General features: G+C 44.4%; 1 protein-coding gene across 2 annotated transcripts in view; it reads left to right on the plus strand.

The window, feature by feature from the left end:
* The window catches only part of MGAT4D (MGAT4 family member D), a 172,379-nt gene that overhangs the window by 80,174 nt on the left and 66,467 nt on the right, over nucleotides 1-25,738 (plus strand). For both annotated transcript variants that reach the window (XM_083173323.1, XM_083173315.1), the window contains exons 2-5: nucleotides 18,128-18,289; nucleotides 19,343-19,486; nucleotides 23,742-23,875; nucleotides 25,397-25,443. In XM_083173323.1, the coding sequence (XP_083029449.1) occupies nucleotides 18,136-18,289; nucleotides 19,343-19,486; nucleotides 23,742-23,875; nucleotides 25,397-25,443 (479 nt within the window). In that variant the 5' untranslated portion in view covers nucleotides 18,128-18,135. The remainder of the gene's footprint in view (nucleotides 1-18,127; nucleotides 18,290-19,342; nucleotides 19,487-23,741; nucleotides 23,876-25,396; nucleotides 25,444-25,738) is intronic.

Consider the following 25,738-nt stretch of genomic DNA (forward strand, 5'->3'; position numbering starts at 1 on the left):
GTACTGATTAAGTTACTTGTAGCCAAGCATGTATATACTTACACCTGTGCTATTTGAGGATCAAGTTCAGGAATCTCTGGTCTCCCCCAAAAACCGCTGTTTTTTTGGACCGGTGATTTTTTTGAGCACCAGGGCAATTAACCAAAGCGTTACCGCAGCAAAAATCTTGTGAAATTAGCCCTATGGTGGTTTGCATTAAACTGATTTTAGGTTACCATATATGTTATAACAATATCAATAATGATTTTCGTGCATATCGCCTAATGTGTACGTGCTCAGTGTTGGTTGATTTGGTTGTCATTTTTTTTTTTTTTGGCCTAGGGGTGCTATTAAAAACTTCTGATACTCTATGGCGCTGTAAAAAGTTTGGAAACCACTGCTTTATGCACATAGGTTGACTGTAAGCTCTCCATTATCTTTGGCTAGTAGTTTGTACCAAACTTCTCTTTCTCTACTGTAGTTCTTTTTTGAGTGTCACTGTTTTTTATGGTTCTGATTTTGAGCATTTGTAATCTTATAAAGATTGTGTCCTGCAGCGCTCATTGTATTTTTATAGATTGCATATTGTATGTTATTACCATGGTTATAACATGATGACAAATCCTCACTCAACCCTCCTGGATCCAAGCAGTGGCAACTGTAAGCAGGATTTGTAGGTGAATTTATCCTGATGTAAACCCTGAAGTGATTGTAACAACTCCTTAGCAACCACTGGGTTAGAGGAAATAATAAAAAAGCACTTATAATAGCACTGATTACAGTTCTACAGACTGGTTCTTTATTAAATAAATGAAGGGGTGGGTTGGGTGGGTGTTAAGCTTGATTTGAAAAACACTGGAATACATTGTAGTACTTTTGGTTTCAGCTTCTATGTCCAAGTTGTCTTTTTATTACGTTTTTTTTTTGTGTGTGTGTGTTTGTTTTTTGGAAGATTGAGACTCATTTTTGGAAACCAAACCTTTTTTGTTGCATAAAGCAATTTTTGTCCTCGTCTGTTGCTCTATCTGCCCAGGATGGAGTAGATTGCAGTGGGAGATAGAGATTTGTCACAGGAGAGTACAGACTTCAGAGAATTCAGCTGTAGACCCTTATCTGCGGAATCTTTTCCTTTATTTCGAATGGAAGCTCATGTAACCTAAGGCAGCCTTCTACAATGCAAATCCTCCTTATATGTTACTGTATCCCCATAGGAACCTTTTATCTGACTCAGATTGTTCTCTTTTAAGAATGAATAATTAAAATGTTTGTCATTTGAAAACAGGTTTATTTTCCCTTTAGTGACTATTTCTTAGGTGACCTCGCAAAGTGTGCACAGTTTGTACAAAAGCAATGTGCAACGCTTTCTTTGCTAGATGTTTAGGAACATTCACTCACAACAGTGCTGCTTTGGAAGGTAGATGACTTCTGATCTCCTTCTCATGAAGATAGACTTGTTTCCACAGAAAGTCGAATAGGTTTAATTTTTGGGACAAGTTCAGCTTTTAATTCATACCTCACTTGAACTGAATGATTTAGTCAAGCTTTACGTGTTGACAAAGCAGAATACATTAGTTTGAATACGTCATGTACTGTATATAAATCAAATCCTCTTCTAACAGACAAAGCATTCATAACATTGATAACTTTTATATACACTGCTCAAAAAAATAAAGGGAACACTAACCGAACACACCCTAGATCTGAATGAATGAAATATTCTTATTAAATACTTTGTTCTTTACATAGTTGAATGTGCTGACAACAAAATCACACAAAAATGATCAATAGGAATCAAATGTATTAACCCATGGAGGTCTGCATTTGGAGTCACACTCAAAATTAAAGTGGAAAAACACACTACAGGCTGATCCAACTTTTGATGTAATGTCCTTAAAACAGACTACACAGCAGACTGGTTGGGTCGTTAGGTTGACAGTTAAAATGTCTACCACTATTTGTCGACAGTCAAAAGGTCAACACATAAAAAGGTTGACGGGAGTTTTTCAAGGTTTTTTTTTTTGTTGTCTAGGTCGACATGGACACTGCATTCTCCATTCTTTTTTTTTTCCATCAATAAATTTTTATTGGTACAGAAATTTTATATGGGGTACAAAAAGAAAGAAGGGACACTTAGGGATGGGGAGGGGGGGGGGAAACATGGACATCAAATATAATCAAGGTTCAAAATAACATAAATAATCAAGGTACAGATTGGCATATAACCAGTCGCTACATAGAGCGAGCAACACAAAGGGCTTTGGAGGGGCATAGTGAAGCATGATAAAAATACAACAGTTCTCAAACCCAACCAACGGGAAGAAGCTACCATTTAAAGAGGTAGGTAGCGGAAACATTAGGTTACGGTCCTAAGGCGAGGAGGCATCTGGGGGTTCATTGAGGCTGAACTGCGACAGCTGGGTGGAGGCCGCGGGGTGGAAGAATTTGGCCCCTTCTCCTTCTGTGACATATATGCGCCAGGGTAACCAACGGTAGTGGGAGGAGGAGGGCTTGGATGAGATGGGGAGGAAATTGGTTTCCATGAGGTAATGGTGGTTTGTTTTCAGCACAACCTGGAGAAAGGATGGGGGGGAGGGTTGTTTCCATTGCTGGGCCAGATTTGCTCGTGCAGCAATGAGTATGTGTCCAAGGACGTACGTTTTCTCTAGTGGGACCACCTGGGGGTACACATGGAATAAGGCGATAACTGGGGTGGGTGTGAGGGCAATCTGGAGGGTCGTGGAGATTAGCTTGAAGACCTCCGCCCAGTACTCCCGGAGTTTGGGGAAGGACCAGAAAATATGGTATATGTTACCTACACAGCCACACTGCCTCCAACACTGATTAGAGCAGGTCGGCCAAAAGGTATGGAGGCGGTCAGGGGTTAGATATAGTCTATTGATGAGCTTGATGTGCATCTCAGTGTGGTTTAGGCAGCGGGACATTGCGTAAGAGGATAGAAAGATCTGTCGCCACTGAGAGGGCGTGAAAGTTTCGCCTAGGTCTGTCTCCCATTTCCTGTGAGCAGAGGTCTTTGAGAACTCAGAGAGGGTTATCAAGGTTTTGGGTGTGGTATGGGACTCCGACAGTCGGGATCTCGACAGTCATTATCCCGACGTTGGGATCCCGACTGCCCGGAGTCAGACAGCATGGCGAGTGCAAAAAAGCCCCTTGCGGGCTCGCTGCACTCGCCACGCTGCGGGCACGGTGGCTCGCTACGCGAGCCACCTATTCTATTCTCCCTCTATGGGGGTCGTGGACCCCCACGAGGGAAAATAGCGGGTGGCCGTCGGGCACCCGGCTGTCGGCGTTTTGACAGTCGGGATCCCGACGTCGGGTAAATGATTGTCGGGATCCCGACTGTCGGGAACCCGTCCGGCACCCCAAGGTTTTATACCAGAAGGAAATATCCCCTTTGGAGTAAATCAGGGAGGGTCTGGAGAGAACTGTCTGGGAAAGAGCATCTGGGGGGGAGTAGTTTTGGAAATGGGCTTTCCACCAGTGAGCAAGCTGTAAATAGTGAAAGTTTTCCGATGTGGGAAGTGAGAACTGGCGTTGAAGGGAGGCGAAGGGGAGCATAAACTGGACGTCCAAAACGTCGCTAAGGGAGCCAATCCCACAGCCTTTCCAGACGGTTAGCCAAAGGTTGGGTATTAGTTTCGCTACGCTAGAGATGGGTAAAGTGACAATGAGGGCGGACGGGGCCGGAAGAGTGGCAGTCAATTGGTCCCATGTATACAGAGTAGCTTTGGTGGATGGGAGTAGATTCGGGAGGGCTGGTCTGACGTGTTTTGGGATTTTAAATAGGTCAAGTAGTGGGATGTGGGAGGAATGGGATTGTTCGATGCTTACCCAAGCTCTGGGGGATGCAAGGTCAGTGTAGTGTTTGATCGGGGCTAGGAGGCATGCTGACTGATAGCAAAATAGGTCTGGGAGATCGAGTCCTCCATAGGCTCTGGGGATCGACATCTTAGAGCGGGCCATTGCGGGGGGTTTAGTTGACCAAACATATTTCGTAAAGGATGGAGGTGGCAAGTTGTACTGATTTCTTGGGAAAAACGTAGGGGATGGTGCGGAATAGGTACATTAGTTTAGGGAGTAATGACATCTTGAATGCCGCCATGCGTCCCATCCAGGAAACTTCAAATGAGGACCAGAACTTGGACAAGGCAGCAAGGGAGATAAGGAGCGGTGAGAGGTTGGCATCGAAAACCGATGCCATGTGGGGAGGAATGTGTACGCCTAAGTATTTTATTGAATCAGCCTGCCAATTTTATTTGTAGGAGGACTTCAAAAGGGGTAGAGAGTTAGCAAGGCTTATTGGTAGAGCATCGGTTTTAGTTGTATTAAGCTTGTAGTAGGAGGCTGCGCTATAGGAATCAAGTGTTGCGTGGAGAGATGGTAGAGTCCTAACGGGGTCGGTTACAAACAGGAGTACGTCGTCTGCGAAGAGACTTAGTTTGTGGTTGAAAGGTCCAGTGGGTATACCAGGGAAGTTGGGGTCACTACGAATGGATATGGCCAGAGGTTCTATGGAGAGGACAAAAATCAGAGGGGAGAGAGGACAGCCCTGTCTGGTGCCATTAGAGATCTTAAAGGAGTCCGATAGGAAGCTGTTACTGAACACCCGGGCCGACGGGGAGCCATACAACGTCAGGATCGATGTAAGTATCCGAACTCTGAAGCCGAAACGGGACAGCACCTCCCTCATATATTGCCAGTTCAATCTATCAAATGCTTTTTCAGCATCTAAGGATAGAAGGAGGAGGCCCTGCTCTGCAGATAGGGAATCAATCACGTTGAATACTCTTCTAGTGTTATCGGAGGCCAGCCGCCCCGGCACGAACGCCGTCTGGTCCGGGTGCACCAGCAAGGGCAGGAATTGATTGATACGCAGCGCCATCAACTTGGCAAACAGTTTGATGTCACTATTCAATAGTGCAATGGGGCGATAGTTTTGGCAAAAGGCTGGGTTTTTACCTGGTTTTGGTATGGTCACTATGCGGGCTTCTAGCAGTTCTGGAGGGGAGTAGCCTGAGGAGGATAGGTCATTAAAGAGGGCTGTTAGGTACGGGGACAGAAGGTCACTAAAAGTGGTATAAAAGTCAGTGATAAATCCATCAGGCCCCGGGGCTTATTTCGGGGGAGGGTCTTGATGGCCAATTGAATCTCTACCTGCGTCCATGGGGCGTTTAAGGAATCTAATTGTTCCGGGGTAAGAGAAGGGAGCCTGTAAGCTGTCTAAGAAGGCAGAGATGGTGTCGGAAGTGGGTGCATTCTCCATTCTCCGGGCACGGTGCTTCATTGCCCTTAGCACACTATTTTATTCTCCATCTATGCCCACTGGGATGAAAAAATCATGAAAAACTCGTTGACCTTTTGCATGTGTCGGCCTCTTGACCATGTTGTCATAATGCATGTCAACCTTTTTACTGTGGACCAACAGTGGTCGATATTTTGACTGACCAAATGACCACATCCACTCATCTGGAGGCTGGGAACAAAATGTAAAGCATTCTTCCTGGTTTTTTGCCTGTATCATAACTACTGTATTTCTGGCATTATTAGCAAGGGAATTCATAAGTGAAAAATTCTTGACATAACAATAGTAATAATGATGATAGTGTAATCTGCAAAGATTTATAATAATGTTTAGAATGTGAATCATATGCTAACAAATCCTTGGCAAGGTGTAATTGACGGCATTTGTTACATGCAGTGTTTTATGAAGCATAATCTAGTTTAAATCTTGCAGTGCTACAGTACATTTCACTGCAAAATATTCCTGTACCACATAGATCGGTGATAGACGAGTTTTAAAAGGGGCCTCTCCTGGATGAGGTTTACTTTTATTTTATAACTTATATTATCATAGCTACATAGACTTATAGAACGTGCAAAGTCTGGCAGGTGGTGTCCTGGAAATAAGTGCCTGGGAAATAGCCACAGTCCTTGTACCATACTTTGGTAGGGCAGTTCAGATTTGAAGTGACTGACCTTTTATTTTTCTTTCTTTTCTTTTCCTTCTTTCTTTTATTTTTCTTTTTTTTCTTTTTCTTCTTTTCTTTCTTTTTTTTTCTTTTCTTTCCTTTCTTTCTCTTTCTCTCTGTCTCTGTCCCTCTCTCTCTGTCTCTGTCTCTGGGCGGTATTCAATGAGGCTGATTCGCCATGTTTTTATGGCGATTTTGTGCTGTAAGGCGAATTTCTGACTAAAACGGTGAATCCCCCTATTCAATGACCAGATGGCGAATACATTTCAAGGTTTTTTCGCCATGATTCACCGAGTAGCAATCGCTATCTATTTATGGTGAATTGAAATGTGAACTTTTAAACTAAAGTGTTTTGGTTTTTACATTTGGTGTCAAAAAATCAGGAATTTTATTCTGAGGAGGGGCATGCTATTTTTATTCATGTGCTGTAAGCACATGAATATATATTTAACTTAAAAATATATTTTTTTTTCTTTTTTTTTACACAGACCAGCCAGCAGGGGGCCGGAGCTGAGCCGCTCATTACGTATTCATATATTCACTTCACCCGATCATTACATATGCATGATCGGGTGTAGTGAATATACCCGGTCCCCTGCTGGCACCCCCGGGGGGCTGCCTGGCACCCGGGGAGCCCACCTCCCCCCCACAAACGTTCTGGGGCAGGCAGGGAGACTTCCATCTCCCTGCCTGCCGCCGTCCTCAGGCTCCCTGCGGCGTCCGCCGCAGGAGGTCAAATTCGCCGGTCAGGGGCAGCGAGCCCCTGACTAGTTGAATACGAACATTTTAAGCAGTCATAGGAATAAATACGGTCCTCTTCCCACCTCTGTTTTGGTGCTAACAGGCACCTTAGTCATGTGCTGCTAACCAAGTGTGAGGGCTGCTGTATTTATACAAGTAGGTAACCAGTTATTGCCTCCAAACTGGGCGCACATGTGAAAAGCGCGGCAAATCCTGTATCGGGAGTGCCCTAACGCACATCTACCTGGAAGTCCTCCTGCGCTCACTTTTGCCAGACATGCAGCTCTCCATAGGCGGAAGTGCAGCCACGGTGACGATATACAACCAGCCAATTTGTCTATAAACATTACCAGTGTATTACCAAAGCGGCCATTTTTGAAAATGTATTATACTAATATCCATGGTAACTCATAACAATGTGGCGATATCCGCTGTAAATACCAAAGTGGGAATTTTGGAAAGTGTACGATACTGATAGCCATGGTAACACATAAGCTTAGCAAATTACAATGTTAAACCCTGACACAGATGGTCCTCTGTTACCAGGGCAAAGATGTATAAATATTGCAAGAGGGGCCTGTATCACTGGAGTTCTACATGTATAACACAGCAGAGGAATGTGTACAATAAAGAGCACTAAAGGACAAAAAAATAAAAAAAAATAAGTGGAAAAATAGCAATAAAGTATTACAGTCATGGCTTCAGTATATATGGTTGGAACCTAATTTTGAACCAAATGCAGAGTATATGTAATAGGGGTACCACCATTAGAATCACCTAGATGAAACCATTGAGTGATTGGTCCTCATTTAAGTCAAAAGGAGAAATTGTATGTAGTCTGTGTTTCCAAGTACACTCTCTTTGGTAATAACTCACACAAATGTAACGCCCTCTGCACATGTTACATCTGCCCCACCTGCAGTGCACATGGTTTTGCACATTTTGGGAACAAATTTGTACTGCGATCAGATCTGAATAAGGACCACAGTGTACATATATGAGCCACATTTGAAGAATGTTTATGGCAGGGGCTTGTAGAAGCTTTGGGTTCTATGAATACTCATTTGTGTTATTTATTCACTTTTTTTTTTATTCAAAATTTTTTGCATATTTTCTGTACAGTGAAATGGAAGTTTGCACTGAAGGTGCATCTCTGTTCATGGTCATATTTAAGCGCTGTACTTAGGGGCAGATTTAACAGGGAGTGATATTCTAGGTATAAGTTTTAAATGGTGCTCCAACCAATCAGCTCCTATCATGTGAAAAACTACAGGATCTGATTTGTTGGGATTCAGTATTGAATCCCGGCGGTCGGGATCCCGGCGTTCAGAATCCCGACGCCGGAATCCCGACAGCCGAAATGCCGACAAGGGGGGGACGTGGATCGCCCCCCCTTGCGGGCTCGCTGCGCTTGCCACGCAGCGGGCCCGGTGCCTCGCTACGCTCGGCACGCTATTTTATTCTCCCTCCAGGGGTGTCGTGGACACCCCAGGAGGGAGAAAGTGTCGGCATTTCGGCGGTCGGGATTCCGGCGTCGGGATTCTGAACGCCGGGATCCCGACCGCCGGGATCTTAACTGCATCCCGATTTGTTGGAGCACCATTTAAGATTAGTAACCGGTAATATCAAAAATATATCTGTATATGCCATCCGTGGCAAAAATAGACACTCTTATCCCAAATTGTCTTATTTTTAACCCTGTGTAAAGGGTTTTTGTATAGAGCATGTATACTAAGGTTCTGCAATGTGGCCTAAACACAAATGTTGAAGAAGTCAACATGAAATCCCCACTGTAGTCAAATGCCTTTTTGGTTTTTAGATCTTTTTCACACAAGCAAATGCCAGAGGTCCGTTAGTATAAATCATGCTTTCTGAGTAATTGTTTCTGTTTTTAAACTTTTATAAACAAAAAAAGAAAAGCCTTTATAATGTGCATAATCTGACCTATAATCATAACTTGCAAGTGATTTTTGGATTGGGTACAATGTCTACAGTTATAACATCTTCTTTCCTCAGTTCATCATGGTCATAATGTCATTTTTGATATGTTGATATTCATCATATACAGCAGTGTTTTTTAACCACTGGGCCATGGCACACTAGTGTTCCTTGAGCTGTTCTCAAGTGTGCCCTCAAATCTAGAGATGCCCAAAACCAGTTTACAGCCACCACCAGTTCAACTGTTATTTACTGGTCTCTTCTTTTCATGTAAAGGGCCAATGTATTTTATTTTTGTTACCTGTGGGGACCAGTGTGATTGATTGTTTTTTATATGGGGGCCAAGAGGTTTGTTTTTGTTTTACTGTGGGGGATAATTTGTTTTGCCCTGCGGGGATCTCCTGGTGTGCCTTGGCACTTTTTAAAATCTTATTTAGTGTGTCTCAAGGAAACAAGGTTGAAAATCACCAACCCCCACCCCCGTGGCTTCACGGCTTGCACTACCCTCATCCTCTGAGGGTAACACCAAAATGCGACTTCTCCATAACAGGAGCCGGCTGCAGCACTGTGACATTGGGGTGTGGTATAGGGTTCCGACAGTCGGGATCCCGACAGTCATTAGCTTGATGTCTGGATCCCGACTGGCCGGACTCAGACAGCTGTGCTCGCCACCTATTCCACTCTTCCTCTATGGGGGTCGTGGACCCCCACGAGGGAGTATAGCCGCTGGCCGCCGGCAATCCGTCTGTCAGTGTTTTAACAGTCGGGATCCCGACGTCGGGTAAATGACTGTCGGGATCCTGACAGTGGGGACCCCGTCCGACACCCGTGACATTGCAGGCAGCACTTACCCCCTGTCACAGTGTAGAATCTAGCATTGCAGCCAGGCAAGTCTCCAGGGCAGCCCAGCATCTCCTAGAATGCTACGTACAACCCTAGAGTGATGAAAATGGGATTGTGTTGTGAAGCCATGACCTCTTCCCATGATACTACACCTTTTTTGGTCATTGGGGGTTTCTTGGAACTTTGGGTGTTATTGACCCTCAGTGACACCTCTGCACCATAATGTTCACAGTTCAGCTGTAGACATCATAACTGTCCATATTGTGATGTCAATCTTATGAATGTTGACTTTGTTATTATTTATGTCTACATCCCTTAATTTCTGGTATAAAATATTATTGTCATGCTGATATTCCCATGGTGAACAGCATGTTAACATGCTACAATACTGTGAACAATCTTTTTGTTTTTTTCCTTGCACTAATACCAGAACTAGAAGAATGATGTTTGCAGCACTTTTCAATAGTCCCTGGAGTTTTGTGTACATTTATCTGAAAAGCATTAGTTGGTCATTAGTAATCTTCTGTGTCACTGAGGAATACACTGAAACAATCTTGTTTGTGGATTGCGTAATAGGAAGCTTAAAAGCACTTAAGCTTCCATCGTTTTTATTTCATTTGCAGTTGCTGGGCTCCCTTAAAATATGCCCAAAATAACATATCTCCTGCTGTTAACATATCTCCTGCTGTTAGAACCCATCTTGAAATGTTTATAAATGGGAGGAAACTGGGTCGAGAGCTTATAAAACCATACCACTTATAAATGCAAATTGTCTATTAAAAAATAAAATTGTGACGAAATTTGTATTTAAAAAGCATATACTATATAAGAACCTGGGATATTTTGTATAATGGCTTTGTCACAAATACCCCTTTCACATTGCACCTCTGACCCGGGTTGGGGATGTATGGATCCGAGTCGAGGTGTGGTGTGAAAGCACCACAACTTATAACCTGGGTCGACCAACCTGGCATTTCCACCCAGGTTATACAGCCCCCTTTTATAATTGTAGGATCCAGGTTTAATGTGAAAGCGCCAGACCCAGGATCGCGATGTGAAAGGGTTAAGAGGGTGTTCTTTTTCACATTACATTCATTTTCAGTGGTCCTACTGTCAGTTTCTCTGCCATAGAGTCATTTATACTATCTGCAACAGTTGTGGTTACTTTCAGCCCCAGCTCCTTCCTGTCTTGTCCTATTTGTGTGTTTTAAAAGGTTTGGCGTCGAGGTGTTACAGTAGGTGTCTTTTTATTTCTTATATTTATTAATATAACTTCTCAAATTGCCTATTACCAAGGTAGAATGTTGCAGTGAGAATTTAACGCAATAAGGATGTTAGTTTATTGCAAATTCACTGTAACCGTTAATGCTTGTATTTGCACTGTCAGACTTGAAAATGCCCAGCTGTTCCTCGAGTCTAATGCCTCCACCTGTCCTGCACTTCCACTGTCTTGGATGATCCAGCGCTTTTTTAGACTTAAAATGTCTAGGACTGAACTTATCATCTTCCCACCCTCCCGCATAAAATCCAATTATCTTTCATCCTAACAGTCTATTTATGCTCACTGCTACCCCTTCTTTGTCACTCCTGTCTGTCTTACCCTTCCCTCTAGAATGTAAGCTCTCACGAGCAGGACCCTCTCCACTCTTCCCTCCTGTTCTCACAGCACTCTTCTTGTATTTCAACTACAGCTCTCTTATACCCCTTTTACACCAAAAACCCTGGTCTTTGAACGCTGGAGTTTCCAGGGTCTGACCCTGCTTTATACCCCATTTACACAGAACTTCGACCGGGGTCAGACCTGGGTCTGCACCATTTATACTGAACCTGGGTCAGCCCTGCCTTTCCTTGTGGATGTCATAAAAAATGCTTGCTCATTGCCAAGGGGGCACACACACACACACACACACACACACACACACACACACACAAAAATTCTGAAGGGGTTGAGGGGGGAAGCTGTCCCCGGGTGCTGGGAGAAGGGGGGTTTCTGCAGCTGCTGAGGGGAGGTGGGGGTACCTGGCTGTCAGCCTGAGGTCAGAGCCGTAGAGGATGATGTGCGTGGCTGCTGCTGAATCAGGCCCAATAGCATACAACTGCGGGCTGCGTGGGATGATGGTCGGAGCCTGAGGTCGGAGCCAGAGGGGATGATGTGCGCCGCTGCTGCTGTACCTCCCCCCGCAGCCGCGAAGTTCCTGCGGCGAATGGACAGTCAGTGGCGGGGGTCCCTCCGGTGCATAGGAACTAGTACTAGTTCCAATGCACCGGAGGGACCCCCGATGCTGACTGTCCATTCGCCACAGGAACTTCGCGGACCATCATCCCCCGCAGCCCGCAGTTGTATGCTATTGGGCCTGATTCACCAGCAGCAGCGGTGGCGGCGCACATCATCCCCTCCGGCTCCGACCTCAGGCTGACAGGTACCCCCACCTCCCCTCAGCTTCTCCCAGCACCTGGGGACAGCTTCCACAGTGCTGCACGCTGTGGACCTGCACCGGGACCATTTACACCGGCCTTTACACGGGTCCTATCCGGGTTCTACCCAGGTCAGGACCTGGGTAGAGGACCCGTGTAAATGGACACGGATATACCCCATTTACACCGCCGATGATCCGGGTCTGACCCGCTGCTGACCCGGATTTTTCGGCGGTGTAAAAGGGGTATAACTCACCTACAATCTATACCTGCATCTATTCTGATTCACTTCCTTATATCTCATCTGTATTGTGTAACTAAGAATTGTGCTTTCTCTTTCAATGGTCCTGGTGACACAGCTTCACATTGGGATGTAGGAGGGTCCGCAGGAGCCAGGCACCTATCCTAAAGCTTTTGGAGGGTAGGCTCCTCCCCTACTGCATCCCAGATTCCTCAGTTCGTGTTAGGTGCCCACTGGAGTGGGTGCTATTCTAAAGGGCTGCTGGAGCAGCCGAAGGAGTAGAGTTAGTTAGGGTTTTTATTATTTTATTAACTTCTACACTAGCTAGGTAGGCACAGTGTGAGGATTCTCATTAGTGAATCCTCACACTGCTAGCGCAGCAGGAGCTGACAGAAACGAGTCCTGTCAGCTAACTGTGCACGAGGGAGACGCTGTCTGGCCTCCCTGTGCAGCGCTTACAGCTTCTTTTAAGAAGCTGCCTGGGCTCCGGAGCGCTCTGAAACCGGCTTCACGCTAGGTGGGGATCATGGGGGACAGGCGCTCCGTGATGGCGGCGGCCATTTTCTGCGGAGCTTACACACTGAGCTCCTGATATGAGAGGACAGCAGTGTTGTTACAGGCATGTTCCGAGTGGTCCCCAGCTGAGGGGGAGATACTGGAACGAGGAGATCCTACAATGGGAGCGGCTGTCTGGGGGTAGTTGGCGCCAAAAGTCACAGACCCCGCAGCAGCAGGGACTTGGTCCCTTCCCTCACTCTGTTTTGGCGCCATTCAGAACGCTTGCAGCGGAGCTGAGCTGGCTTACAGATCCTGACAGAGTGATTGGATTTCCTGGGCTTCGCTTTCCCCATTCTGAAGACTACAGAAAGCTAAGTGACTGAGTACACTGTATATAATGTATGTACATTTAATGCTGTGACTGTGTTATTGAGAACATCATGTCTGAGCAACAGTCTGTGGTTTTAGGGGAGGGAGCCTTTAATGCATTGAGCGCTTGCAGTGGTTGTACACTGAAATTTGTCCCTAAGGGGGGCTTATGTATTTGTTGCGCTGCTGTGAAACCCATGGGGAGTGAACCCCAGAGGGTAGTGCATCGGACCTTGCGAGGGCTAAGTCCCTGAGACAGGTCGGAAAATGCTTTGTTGCATTACTGGACAGGCAAGAGTGATGGCTGGTAATTTCCCTAGACCATGGCCATTCTCTCAGCAGTCCGTCCAGCTCTTTGCCTCGGACCCAGACAGATCCTGACTTCTACAAGTCATGCAGGATACTGCTATGGGAATCAGCAGGTTTAAATTACTTGTTTGACAAGCTTTATGGTTATTCTGGGGGGACCCCTAAAAGGTCTTATTCAGTGCCATTATTAGCTGCTGATGAGGAGGGAGAGTACACAGACATACCCTGGGTTCAGGGTGATGTTTCTGAAGAGTCCTCACCCTCAGGGGTGGAGGATTTGATTACTGCTGTAAACAGGCATTGAATTTGTCTGTGAAGAAAAAACTCCTGCTAAGGTTGTTTTTAAGAGACAGCGTGAGGGAAATGATATCTCTCTGCAGACAAGGGTTTACAAGATTTATTGGAAAACCCCTGACAAAAGGCTTTAGATGCCTAATAGATGGTTAAGCCTGTATCCTATGCCTGAGGATCATGCAGACCTCTGGGAAAATGTTCCAGTGGTAGAGGCTTCTGTGGTATACTTGTCAAAAGCCACTGTGCTACCAGTGCAAGCCTTCAAGCAAGCAAGTCTTCTGATTGGCTTCAGTCTGGGTCTCTAAGGCCAGGATTGGTGGGTCAGTGACCTGTGCTCTAGTTGACATACTGTTTTTTGTGTGTTGTTACTATGCAGAGAAGTCTAATGCTGCTGCAGAAATGTGATTCAGGCTGAGCAGGAAGCTCTCAAAATGGCTGCCAGAGTTTCCTCAGTGTCTGGAGTGCCAGGAGAGTGCTCTGGCTTATAGCTTGGAAGGCAGATAACAAGTCTAAAAAGGCTTAGAGGCATTAGCTTTTAAAGGAAAGCTGTTATTGGTTTACAACTGAAAGAGATCAATAAGCAGGCCACAGGTGGAAAAAAAGCACTTTCCTGCCTACCCCTGCAGCCAAGCAGACATCAGGCCATCCTTTCGGCCCTCCCCTAGAGGAGGTGCGTCCTTTTGAGAACAGTCTTTTAAGGGATAGTCTCAGTCCTCCAGGGGCAAGGCCCCATAGTCAAAAATTGGGTTCTTTTTATAAGAAACCAAAGGAGAGGAAAAATCCTCCGCATACTGCCAGGGGTTTTGCCTGGCGGTGTTTAAGGAGGGGGGACGTCTGTCACTGTTCAAAGACGCAGGGGCACTGTTAGACCGGAACGCTTGGGTTTGAAATATAACCCAGGGTTAAAAGATTCCCTTCAAAGTTCTTCCACCGAGAAGGTTCATTCCTACACCACTACCAAAGGAGGCTCGACTCCGTACAGCTCTCTTGGGAGCGGCTCATTCTCTTTTAGAGAAGGGTGTGGTAGTCCCGGTCCCCAGAGCGGAGGGAAAAAAGGCTTTTATTTCACTCTGTTTTTGGTGCCCAAACCAGACGGGTCTTTCAGCTGATCCTAAACTTAAAGGCATTAATAGCCATTTGTGGGTAGACCATTTCAAAATAGAGTCTCTACGGTCTGTGCTGCTAAGCCGGGACCAGGGAGAATTTTTAGCGTCCATGAAGGTCCAGGACGCATACTTGCAGGTTCCTATTCACTCGGAACATCAGGCACTATTGGAGTGTGCAATTGGAGACCTTCTCCTGTAATAACAGGCGTTGCCTTTCGGTCTGGCCACAGCGTCAAGGGTATTCACCAAATAATGTCAGAAATGGCGGATGTGCTTCGACTTAGGGAAACCATGGTTATTCCATTTTTGGAATCAGCAGACAAGTGAAGAGTCACTTGGCAGAAACCATCAGGTTTTGCAGATTCACGGCTGGCTTTTAAATTTACAAAAATCTCAATCGGTGCCGTCACAGAGACTCCAATTCTTGGGGATTGGTCTGGATACCCAGTTGCATTGGGTGTTTCTACCAGAGGCATAGGCCAGGGATCTGGCTGCCTTGGTACAGGAGATCCTAGGGTCTCAGAGCACAGCAGTATGGAGGTGCCTCAAACTGCTGGGGAAGATGATGGCGTTTTTCGAGACGTTACAGTTCGCCAGGTTCCACTCTAGAGTGTCCCAGTGGACAGGGAACACTCAGACCATGAGGTCAGAACAAATGGTGTTGTTTTCAGAAACTCGATCCTTCCTAAAATGGTGGATGGAGGTGGATTCCCTTCGGGGGAGTCGGTCCCTGCAGTCCTGGAGCTGGTTGGTAGTCACTACCGACGCCAGTCTCAGAGGCTGAGGGGCAGTAGTCGTGGACCTGCGTCTGCAGGGCTTGTGGACTTTAGAGCAGAAAGACTGATACTTTACAGTCTGCCTTACTGATCAACATCTTGGAACTGAGGGCTGTGTGGAAGAGGTTTTCTCTGGCGGGAGAAAAGATTACAAGAGCTCCCTTTTAGGCATTCAGACCGACAACGTCACAGCTGTGGCGTATCTGAATCACCAGGGAGGCACACACAGCAATCTGGCCATGTGGGAGGTGTCCCGAATATTCTTGTGGGCGGAACAGAATGTTCTAGCATTATCAGCAATCTTCATACCAGGAGTGGAGAATATAGAGGCCGACTTCCTGAGCAGGGAGAAACTGATGGAAGGAAAATGGAGGCTGAATCCACAAGTATTCCACTAGATTACAATAAGGGGGAAACCCCGGATAGGGACCTGAAGGCATACAGGTTCATCCATCAGGTACCCAGGTTGTATGACAGGATGTGGGATCCACTGGCAGAAGCAGTGGATGCCATGACTATCCCCTGGGAGGGGAATCTTCTTTATGATTTTCCGCCAGTTCCAATGCTGGCAAGAGAGTTGAAAACAATACAGGCCCAGACAATTCCAGTAATTTTAGTGGCCCCAGATTGGCCAGGGAGATCCTGGTACTCGAGGCTTCAGAGATTCTCTGTGGACTCGTGGCGTCTACCTCTGAGGTCAGACCTTCTAAAACAAGGACCGTTCAACCAGCTGGATTCAGCTCGATTAATTTTGACGGTCTGGCTGTTGAAAACGCCATTTTGAGGAATATAGGATTCTCAGAGGCGGTGGTTAACGCAATGAGGAAAGCCAGAAAGTCAGTGTCTTCTGTAAATTATTTTGGGGCCTGGAAGACCTATATTTGGTGGTGTGTAAGACAGAGGTCACGCACATCGAGATTTAAAATGGCTAAATTGTTGGAGTTTTTTACAGGAGGGCCTTTCCTCTGGGTTAGGCCTTCAGTCACTCAGAGTACATATCTCGACCGTGTCAATTTTTCTTTCCAAAGAAGGATTGCGTTAGAACCAGAAGTACAGACCTTCCTGCAGGGGGTTTATCTATTGAAACCTCCCTACAACCAACCAGTAGCACCAGGGGAATTATCTCTGGCTCTGGAGTACCTTAAAGAGGCGCCTTTTGAGCCGTTAAGGTCGGTTGACCTTAGTTTCTTTTCAGGGAAGCTGGTATTTTTGTTGGCGGTGGCGTCAGAAGAAAAAAAAAAAAAAAAAAAAATATCGGAGTTGATTGCTTTGTTCTACAAGTCTTCCTCCCTTATATGTCATGATGATAGGGCTGCCTTTCGGACAGTACCCCTAGATTTTTACCAAAAGTAGTCTCTGCTTTTCTTCTAAATCAGGAGATTGTTCTGCCTGTGTTTCAACCCCCAGAGGGTTGTTAGGAAAAGGGACAAATTGAGGAATTTGGATGTTGTGCGCGTCTTGCGCGTTTATGTGGACAGAGTTAAGAGTGTCAGAAAGACTGATACTTTACTGGTTTTGTATGACATACACAAACTTAGTTGGCCTGCTTCTAAGCAGACCATTGCTAGGTGGTTGCGCTCTGTTATTGCGTTTGCATATACTAAAGTTGGTAGGCCTTTACCGGCCAGGATTAATGCGCATACCACCAGGTCGGTTGCCACCTCTTGGGCGGTTCGACATGGGGCAACAGCTGAGCAGGTTTGCAGCGCTGCCACTTGATCATCTGTTCATAATTTTGCCAAATTCGATAGGTTCCATGAGTTCGCGTCGGTGGACGCATCATTCGGGCGAGCAGTGATGAATACTGCAGACCTGAGCGTACCCACCCAAAAGGACCGGCTCTGGAACGTCCCAATGTGAAGCTGTGTCACCAGGACCATTGAAAGAGAAAAAGGGATTTTTGTAAGAACTTACCGTTCGAATCCCTTTCTCTGATATGGTCCTGGTGACACAGCGATCCCTCCCTTACGCTCAGTAAGTATGCCAGTGTTCATGATGTTTCATGTTATAATTGGTTGAAAAGTTAAATTTAAAATTGTGCATATAATATGTGCAGTTGTTTGTACTGAGTTAATGTATTCCAGTGGCTTTGAAAGATTGAACTGAGGAATCTGGGATGCAGTAGGGGAGGAGCCTACCCTCCAAAAGCTTTAGGATAGGTGCCTGGCTCCTGCGGACCCTCCTACATCCCAATGTGAAGCTGTGTCACCAGGACCATATCAGAGAAAGGGATTCGAACGGTAAGTTCTTACAAAAATCCCTTTTTAATTGTGTTATGTCTAGTTCTGTGTACTTTGTACTGTTCTAATGTGTTCTACATGTACGGTGCTGGCTGGTGCAATCACCATGTGGCGTTGCTGAATGGCTGCCTGGGTACTGCACAGCTCAGTAAATATGTTCCCCATGTCCGTGTCCCTTATTAGAATGCGTCTTATGCATATCTGTACGTGTGATTTATATGTGTGATTTATATCTGTACTGCCATTGTTGCCTGTTCCTTGTACTGATAACCCTTTGTATTACAGTATGTGCATTGTTATTTTTAATGTCTGTAAAGCGCCTTGTGTCCTGTTGGAGAAAGTGCGCTATATAAATAAAACTTACTTACAAATGACACCTCTTACTTTGCAGACTATGGAATGGACACATATGAAAGGCAGTTTTTAGAACTACAACAAAGACTGTTCCATGCAGAGAAAGAGAATCAGAAGAGGTCCCGAGATCTAAGCACTGTTCTAGATGAAATTAAAAGGGCAGTTGCCGAGAAGAGAAACGCGTTTGAGAATCATACAGGTATTACTTGTTTCTTGTATGACATTAGACATCTTTCACCATAAAAAAAGTGCTTTTTGCGATTGTGCTTTTTGATATTTCTCTATATCAAAAAGAAAAATAGACTGTGTAGACATGGAAATATCAAATTAAATCCAGTAAATTAAATGTGTACACTGTGCCTTGAATGAACATCGAAATCGATATCGAATACAAAAGTGCATATCAAATGTAAACGCGAATGGAAAGCAAAGGCCAAATTGAAAGGGGGTGGAATGGGGGAAATCTAAAGCAAATCAAATTGAAAGTAAATAGATGCGTGTGTACACACCATAAGAGAGGGGTACACACTGTGAGATTTCCACTTTTTTTTTTTTCTATTCGATTTTGCTTATAGATGCAAAATCAAATTGAAATCTAATAGTCTTGCCAGGCATAACTACTGTATATCATAGAAATCGAATGCGAGATCGAATCGAATGGCATATTTAATCTAAATTGATTTGAATTCCTCATCTAACCGTGTGTACGCACTATAATTGCCTACACTGCACATTTTTTTTTCTTTTTTTAATGGCCAATAACTTTTTTTTTCCTGAACATGGGTAAAATAAAAAAATTATTATAAAACACTTTACACTTGTACCAGTCAATATGTACATTATTAGATAGGATTCCCATGTAGTTTGCTTTATATAGGCAAAACTGTACAACAATATAGGCAACTGGGTGTTGTAGAGTGTTTGGGGTTCGCGGTTTGGGGTGCCTGGATTCCAGGGGGCTGGGGTGTTGACCCGATTTGTTGGACCCTCCGGACTCAGAATTAATTCAGCCAAGTTGCATTGATGGTGTCTATTGAGTGAATACTATTTTTAATAAAGTGCAGTACCTCAACATCCAATTTTTCTCAGCTATAACTAGCAGTGGTGGGTGAGAGTGCCTCACCTCATAGCTAGTTGCCATAAAAATGTCATCTTGTTTAGGAAGAAACAGTTGTATCAAACCTTAAATGATTGTATTCGTATTTTGTTGCTGCACCATGGCTATAAATATTGATTTCTTATATTTCTACAGTTGAGGAGATAAAATGGAAGGTTCTGAATATGACCAGCAAACTTCCTATGCAGTTTTCCAACATGTACATGTTCCTGCCTCATCTGTTGGGACATGAAGATAGTCTACAACCAAATGTGCTTTATGGCCATGGAAGAACAGGAGGTGAGCAAATACGAATATTGGTTTTTGGTTTTATCTATTCAGTTCTGTATCAACAGGGTCATTTATTTATTTTGTGATTGTACAGTTTATTAATCGTGCATTTACAGGAACACCGTAAATGCAGATTATAGGAGTAAAGTAGAGTTTATACTTTTACATGCCAATAACTAGACAACCAGAACAAGAAAAACAAAACAATGCAACAGATCTGGTTTTGTTTTTTTGTAGTTCTATTCTCAACTGTGTAGCTATGTACCGAAGCAGAATGTCATCCTTGTATTGACTGTGAGGAATGAGCAAAGAGACTTGGGCATGAGAGAGCACATTCAAAACCTCTCCTGATGCAGGGGAATGGTGTCCTGGCCATACTGATGTGTCCTCCTACATCTTTGCTGCAGTCTCACCAAACAGCCTTTAGACCAGGGCTGGGCAACACCGGCCCTCCAGATGTTGATGAACTACACATCCCAGCATGCCTTGCATCAGTTTCAGCATGGCCACATAGCAAAACTAATACAAAGCGTCTTGGGATGTGTAGTTCATTAACATCTGGAGGGCCGGTGTTGCCCAGCCCTGCTTTAGACTCTACTAGAGCTGAGTGTATTTTTTTACATTGTATTTGAAATTGCATAGTCGCATTCTATTTGGTTTTTCTTAAAAATGGACCATTTTTAGCCACATTCGATGCTGATTCGAACCCGATGAGCGCTCCTGTTTACTCTATATTGAATAGAAAATAGACTGCAGGCAGTATTCATTGGCAGGGCGTCATCAAACCTCCTTCGCTGTTTTCATAGTTCAGTTCAATGTTTTAAGGAAATCCGTGAGAGGCCGGCGAGGTTTGCCTTAAACGGCGAGATTTGCCGCAAATTCCGCGAGTCTGTCGCATTTTGTGGTGAGCCTTGCGGCCGAAATCGATGTTTCCACCTCATCTCAGGGAACAGGCAAGGGTGGAAACTGGCAAGTGAACCTCGCTGCAGGGGAGAGTTGAATACCCTGACGGCGAGTTATTGGCACTGCTCACCGTCCTAACACGCCGTCAGGGCTTTGAATACTGCCCTATATAGTACAGATCTGTACTATATAGATCTAGTACACAAGGGTATTTATCCTCCCCCATGCCCACTGGGATGGTAAAGTATGAACAAGTCAGTTTAAAAAAAAAAAAAAAAAACACGAAAACCCGTGTCGATCCTTTTTCACGACTTTTGACTTGTCGCCCTTTTGACCATGTCTACCTAATGCATGCCGATCCTATTCATGTGTCAATCTTTTGACTGACAACCTAATGATCGCATCCCCATGAATATACCCACAATATCAAGCCATTACATCAGATCAATCGAAAATTGTATTATTGGCCAAGTTAACACATGTGCTAAACCTATTAGTGTGTGAGCCCTTACTTACAGTATGTTTGGTGTCCCTCATTTACTTGGGTGTTTCCACACTAGTTACTACCTGCAACTGTATTAGCTACAGTGATTTTTCTTACAGCCCATGTTTGGTCGTTCATTATCTGTGCATATTTGAGTAGCTAAGAAAAGTGCAGCAAGGGATCAGAGTGCAGGCAATCTACTGACTGTGTGATGACATAATCCCTGTTATGTGGTTCTGTCTCTATACACAAATGGCATAGATCTAGTTATCTCCTGGAAGCATGCAGTAAATATTTCTTATCCTGTGGTTCACAAGGGTCGGTTATTGTAAAGATAGCTTGGGGATAGTGATGATCTAGGTCATCAAATTTTTCCTTCTTGGTTTTTAATGGCATTAACAAATCAGCGCAAAATAAATAAACATATGTTATAGAAACAAAATTAAATTTGCAGTGAAAAAATCTTCTAAAGTTTTGTGGCATTACCTTGGTAAAAGTAAATATATTTATGGAAGTCAACGGCATTGCCCTGCAAATCAGCAGGGCACGACAGCGCTGTGTGTGTGTATTAATAAAGCTTTTATTTTTCTTCAAATAACATTTATGTGCTATTGATACCAGCAGTCACCTAATTTGAAATAATCTGAAAAACATTTTATTTAAACAAATTTAACATGCGAAGCGTAATATGTACCCACATGTGAAAAATAGTGCTAAACCCATAATTGCCTACTTTTGAAAACTAGTTTCAGGGAGATTTTAGCTGCTAAAAGAATGCGCGTGCCCCGCTGAGAGGGTGTCGAGCTCTGTCCAGAGGGCGTGTCTAACTTCACCTATGGGCGTGCCTATTGCCATTAAGGGGTGTGTCCTGCAGTGGCAGAAGAAAACTCTGATATGGAATGAGCCGAAATTAACATTCTGACACAGGGAATGAGTTTAAATTCACATTCTGACACGGAATGAGCTCGAAATTCATATTGTGACACAGGGAATGTGCCCAAAATTCACATTCTGGGACAGGGAATTCTGTTATGTGGGGGTGTCTTCACAAGTGTAAGTTCATCCCAGATACTGCCTGCGATGGAGATTTGTGTACCCTTAAAAAAAAAAAAAATATATATATATATATATATATATAGAGTATACACACCCACACCCTTTTAGGGGGAAGAAAACATGGCAGCAACTTACAATTGTGAAGAGACCCCCTCCCCCCTCCAACCACATAAAAGTATATACAAAAATCCCCTGTGGACTGTATAGCCCCCAGGGTCCTCAGTTGCAGGCGATGTCATGACGTGACCCACGCACTGCATCACTGGGAACGCTGAGGCTTTAGCAGATATTTACATTGGAGATAATGGCACTTGATTGTGATCTACCAGCAGGAGCTATACGATCGACCGGTAGATTGTGATCAACCTTTTGGCGAGTTGTGCAGTATACACAAGACTATGATACATTACACACAGCCCCCCCACCACCACATTACACACATTGCCCCATATTACATTCAGTACTCACACCATTTTATATTAAATTATACTCATCCCATATTATATACAGCCCCCCACCCCCCCATCCCCGCACTAGATACACCCCCCAGTATACACAGCAAACAGCACTCACCTGGCTGTGTTGCTCCATCCTGGGAGGTGCTGGGACCCAGCATTGTGGTGTATGTGCCTGTGTTACTTCTGGAGAGAACTGTAGTATATGCACCTGGGTTACTTCTGGAGAGAGCAGTAGTATATGCGCCTGGATTACTTCTGGAGTGAACAGTAGTGTGTACACCTGGATCACTGCAGGATAGAACAGTGGCATAGGTGCCTAATACCCCATTCATACTGCAAATGCCAGGATCGCACCCGGAATTAGGACACTGATCCATTCCGGGAGGCATTCCGGCTTTTGTGGCATGACATAGCGTATTGCCAAGTGTGAGACAACGTATTGCCAAGTCGGTGACGTCATATGCGTTACCCATTCACACCACACCATACCCCAGGAAGATCCTGGGAGCAACCCTGGTAGCTAGCAGGGTTGTTATGCCTGGGCATTGCTCCCGGGATTTTGGCCTGGGACCCATTCACACCAGCACTACACCTGGGTTGTTCCCGGGGCCAATCCTGGGAAAAAGGCTGGTGTAAATGGGGTATTAGTTATTCCTAGAAAGATGAGGGGGCAAACAGAGTCCCTGCATTAGACTATTTCCACAAATAGAATTAAAGAAAATAGTTGAAAACAATCAGCTACCACTAATGGTGTTGAAAAGAGATAGTGTTCTCTTGTCTCATATCTCAGGAATTGCTGGAGCTCCTCAGAGTCCAGGGCCGGGAGGGGGACCCATTTTTCGGGCAGCTCCCAGACATTTCGTGAGGGCAGGTAACCCTGGGTTAGGTTTGCTCAGGCATGTTAAACTATAACTTGTATTGGTAAAATTTGCATTAAAATGGCAGTTCTATGTGTCAATAAATCACAAGATTGTAGCATCAATACATTTCTTAGGTTTTATAGCATTCCAAAATATCATACTGCATACAAAGTGTTCCTATTCAGGCAAGTAGATAGTATTGTCTTAATTTACAGCCATGGGCAAAAGTTTTGGGAATTTCCCAAGTATAGGGGTTTTTGCTGCTTCAGGGTGTGTCTCCATTAAATGAACATGTCACAGTCCCATGCATGACATTCTTTTACATTTTTTTTTTTTCATGGTGCATGTTGACCATATGGTGTCATCCTGTTGACTGTCTACCTAAACACTGTCTGTAGTGCAGATACCATCTGGAAATGCCTTGCTGCCAGTCCTATGGATTTATGTATTGGTTGGCTCAGAACGGAAGCCGTTATTTGATCTGTTTTCCGTTTTGTCCACAGTGTCTATAGTTATCGGTATTCCAACTGTGAAGAGAGACAAACAGAGCTACTTGCTAGATACTTTGAGGTCCCTCTTCTCAGAGATGTCTGCAAAGGAAAAAGAAGATTGTGTTGTTATTGTTTTCATAGCTGAGGTAAGGAATGACTGGATATTGCATGCTATGCAGATGGGCATTGCTGTTATGGTGATAAAAAAATGTTGTGTAAAAAAGATTATATCCTATATGAGGTAAACATTACAGGTCATTATGATGAATAAAAATGTTTGCTTGGCAATGGGGATGAGATGAATGATTTCTGGGAGCAGTCCGGAAAATGCAGGCATGTCCGGCAAGTTTCTGGGAGGGCCACGGCAGCTGCGTGACATTACGCGCAGATGCTGCAATCCAAAACATGGCCGGCCTGCACATGGCTTCACAGCTTGCCTTGCCCTGTGCTTGGTGCCCCCACCCCCAGACTACCATCGGAGGTTGCAGTGTTGCGAAATTTCGCAAATCAGCAATTAGCTCTAAATCATATCACCAGTCACTTGCAGGTATAGAGGTTTACATGATTTTGCAATACACTGCTGGGCTTCTGTTGCAGTCCCAAACACTCTATCGGCATGTATTCCTTAGCCCTGTCACTTGGTTCCACCTCAGCATCATTGCTTACCCTTCTTAGCTGCGGTACCTATCTCTGGCACTACCATAAAGTAGTTCAGGGTTGGCCAAACGGGTCCATGAGAACCTACCAACAGTTCATGGTTTCCAGGCCAGATGTGGATCTGTAGAATGTGCCAGTTAAGAATAAATGCAGCACATGTTTGAAAATATTGCCGTTGGTAATAACTACACCTGTGCATCAGCTAGGTCAGGCATGTCCAAACTATGGCCCTCCAGCTGTTGTGAAACTACACATCCCAGCATGCCTTGCAATAGTTTTATCATTCCCTAATAGCAAAACTGTAACAAGGCATGATGGGAATTATAGTTTCACAACAGCTGGAGGGCCATAGTTTGGACATGCCTGAGCTAGGTTGTCTGGTGAACATGGGCCGTTGGTAAATCTTGATGACCGGTTTGCTGCATCGGCTGTCCACATTTCCATGCTTTGCATGCCACTCCGTATCAGGCATTAGACCTCTATAGTGGCTAAAGCACATATATGAAAGGATCATACATATCATATGTGGTTATTTTTGAAATTGTTCAAGTAAACGGTCTTGTTGGAAAACAGTGAAACGTACTAATGAGGAATTGATTGAATGTTTTAAGGGTATAGCCTATCCAAACAACACAACACTCTCCAAGCAACTGTTCCAAAGAGTTGACTTGATTCAAATCTATTGTGTCCTATAGTAGATGGATATACTGTGATAGAATTATGCATTATATTAAACCATTTCTTAAGAGATTGAATAACGAACAATACTACTTATGTGGAGGGATTTGTACATATACACTTATTTCTTTATTATTTTAATTCTTAATAAAAAATTTGCAGAACCACGATAACGGATGATATTTTCCGAATCTGATTTGTTTTAATAACATTTTAAGGTAATGCTTCTTGTACTGCTTAGACTAAGTGTTTTGTGTGTGTATAGGTAATTATGTGAAACCTATTACAAACAAGTCATTCAGTCACTGACATTCTTTTCTTTTCTTTTTCAGCTGAGTGCCCAGTATGTGAAGGATCTAGCTAACGTAATAAAAGAAAGGTCAGTGGTCTTTTACTTTTTGGATGACTTTAGCCAAGAGAAGAATTATTACCATAAAGCGAACGGTCCCTATTATTATCTATTAGTTTGTTTGTGTGTGTGTATTGGCAGGGTTGGTCTGGCCCTCAACAGTAATATTTTGTTGTCCCCTCTGCCCGAGGGCTCCACCTAATGTCAGACTGGGGCACAAAGGGGCCACCGGGGGAATGCAATGGTTGGGGCTCATTCTCCATTGGTGTTGTGGCCAGCCACCACTTTGGTTTGGCTTTATTGCCTGTGTTCCTTAATAAATATA

This window comes from Crinia signifera, chromosome 1, assembly GCF_055691185.1.
Source record: "Crinia signifera chromosome 1, ASM5569118v1, whole genome shotgun sequence".
In the NCBI taxonomy this organism is placed as follows: domain Eukaryota; kingdom Metazoa; phylum Chordata; class Amphibia; order Anura; family Myobatrachidae; genus Crinia; species Crinia signifera.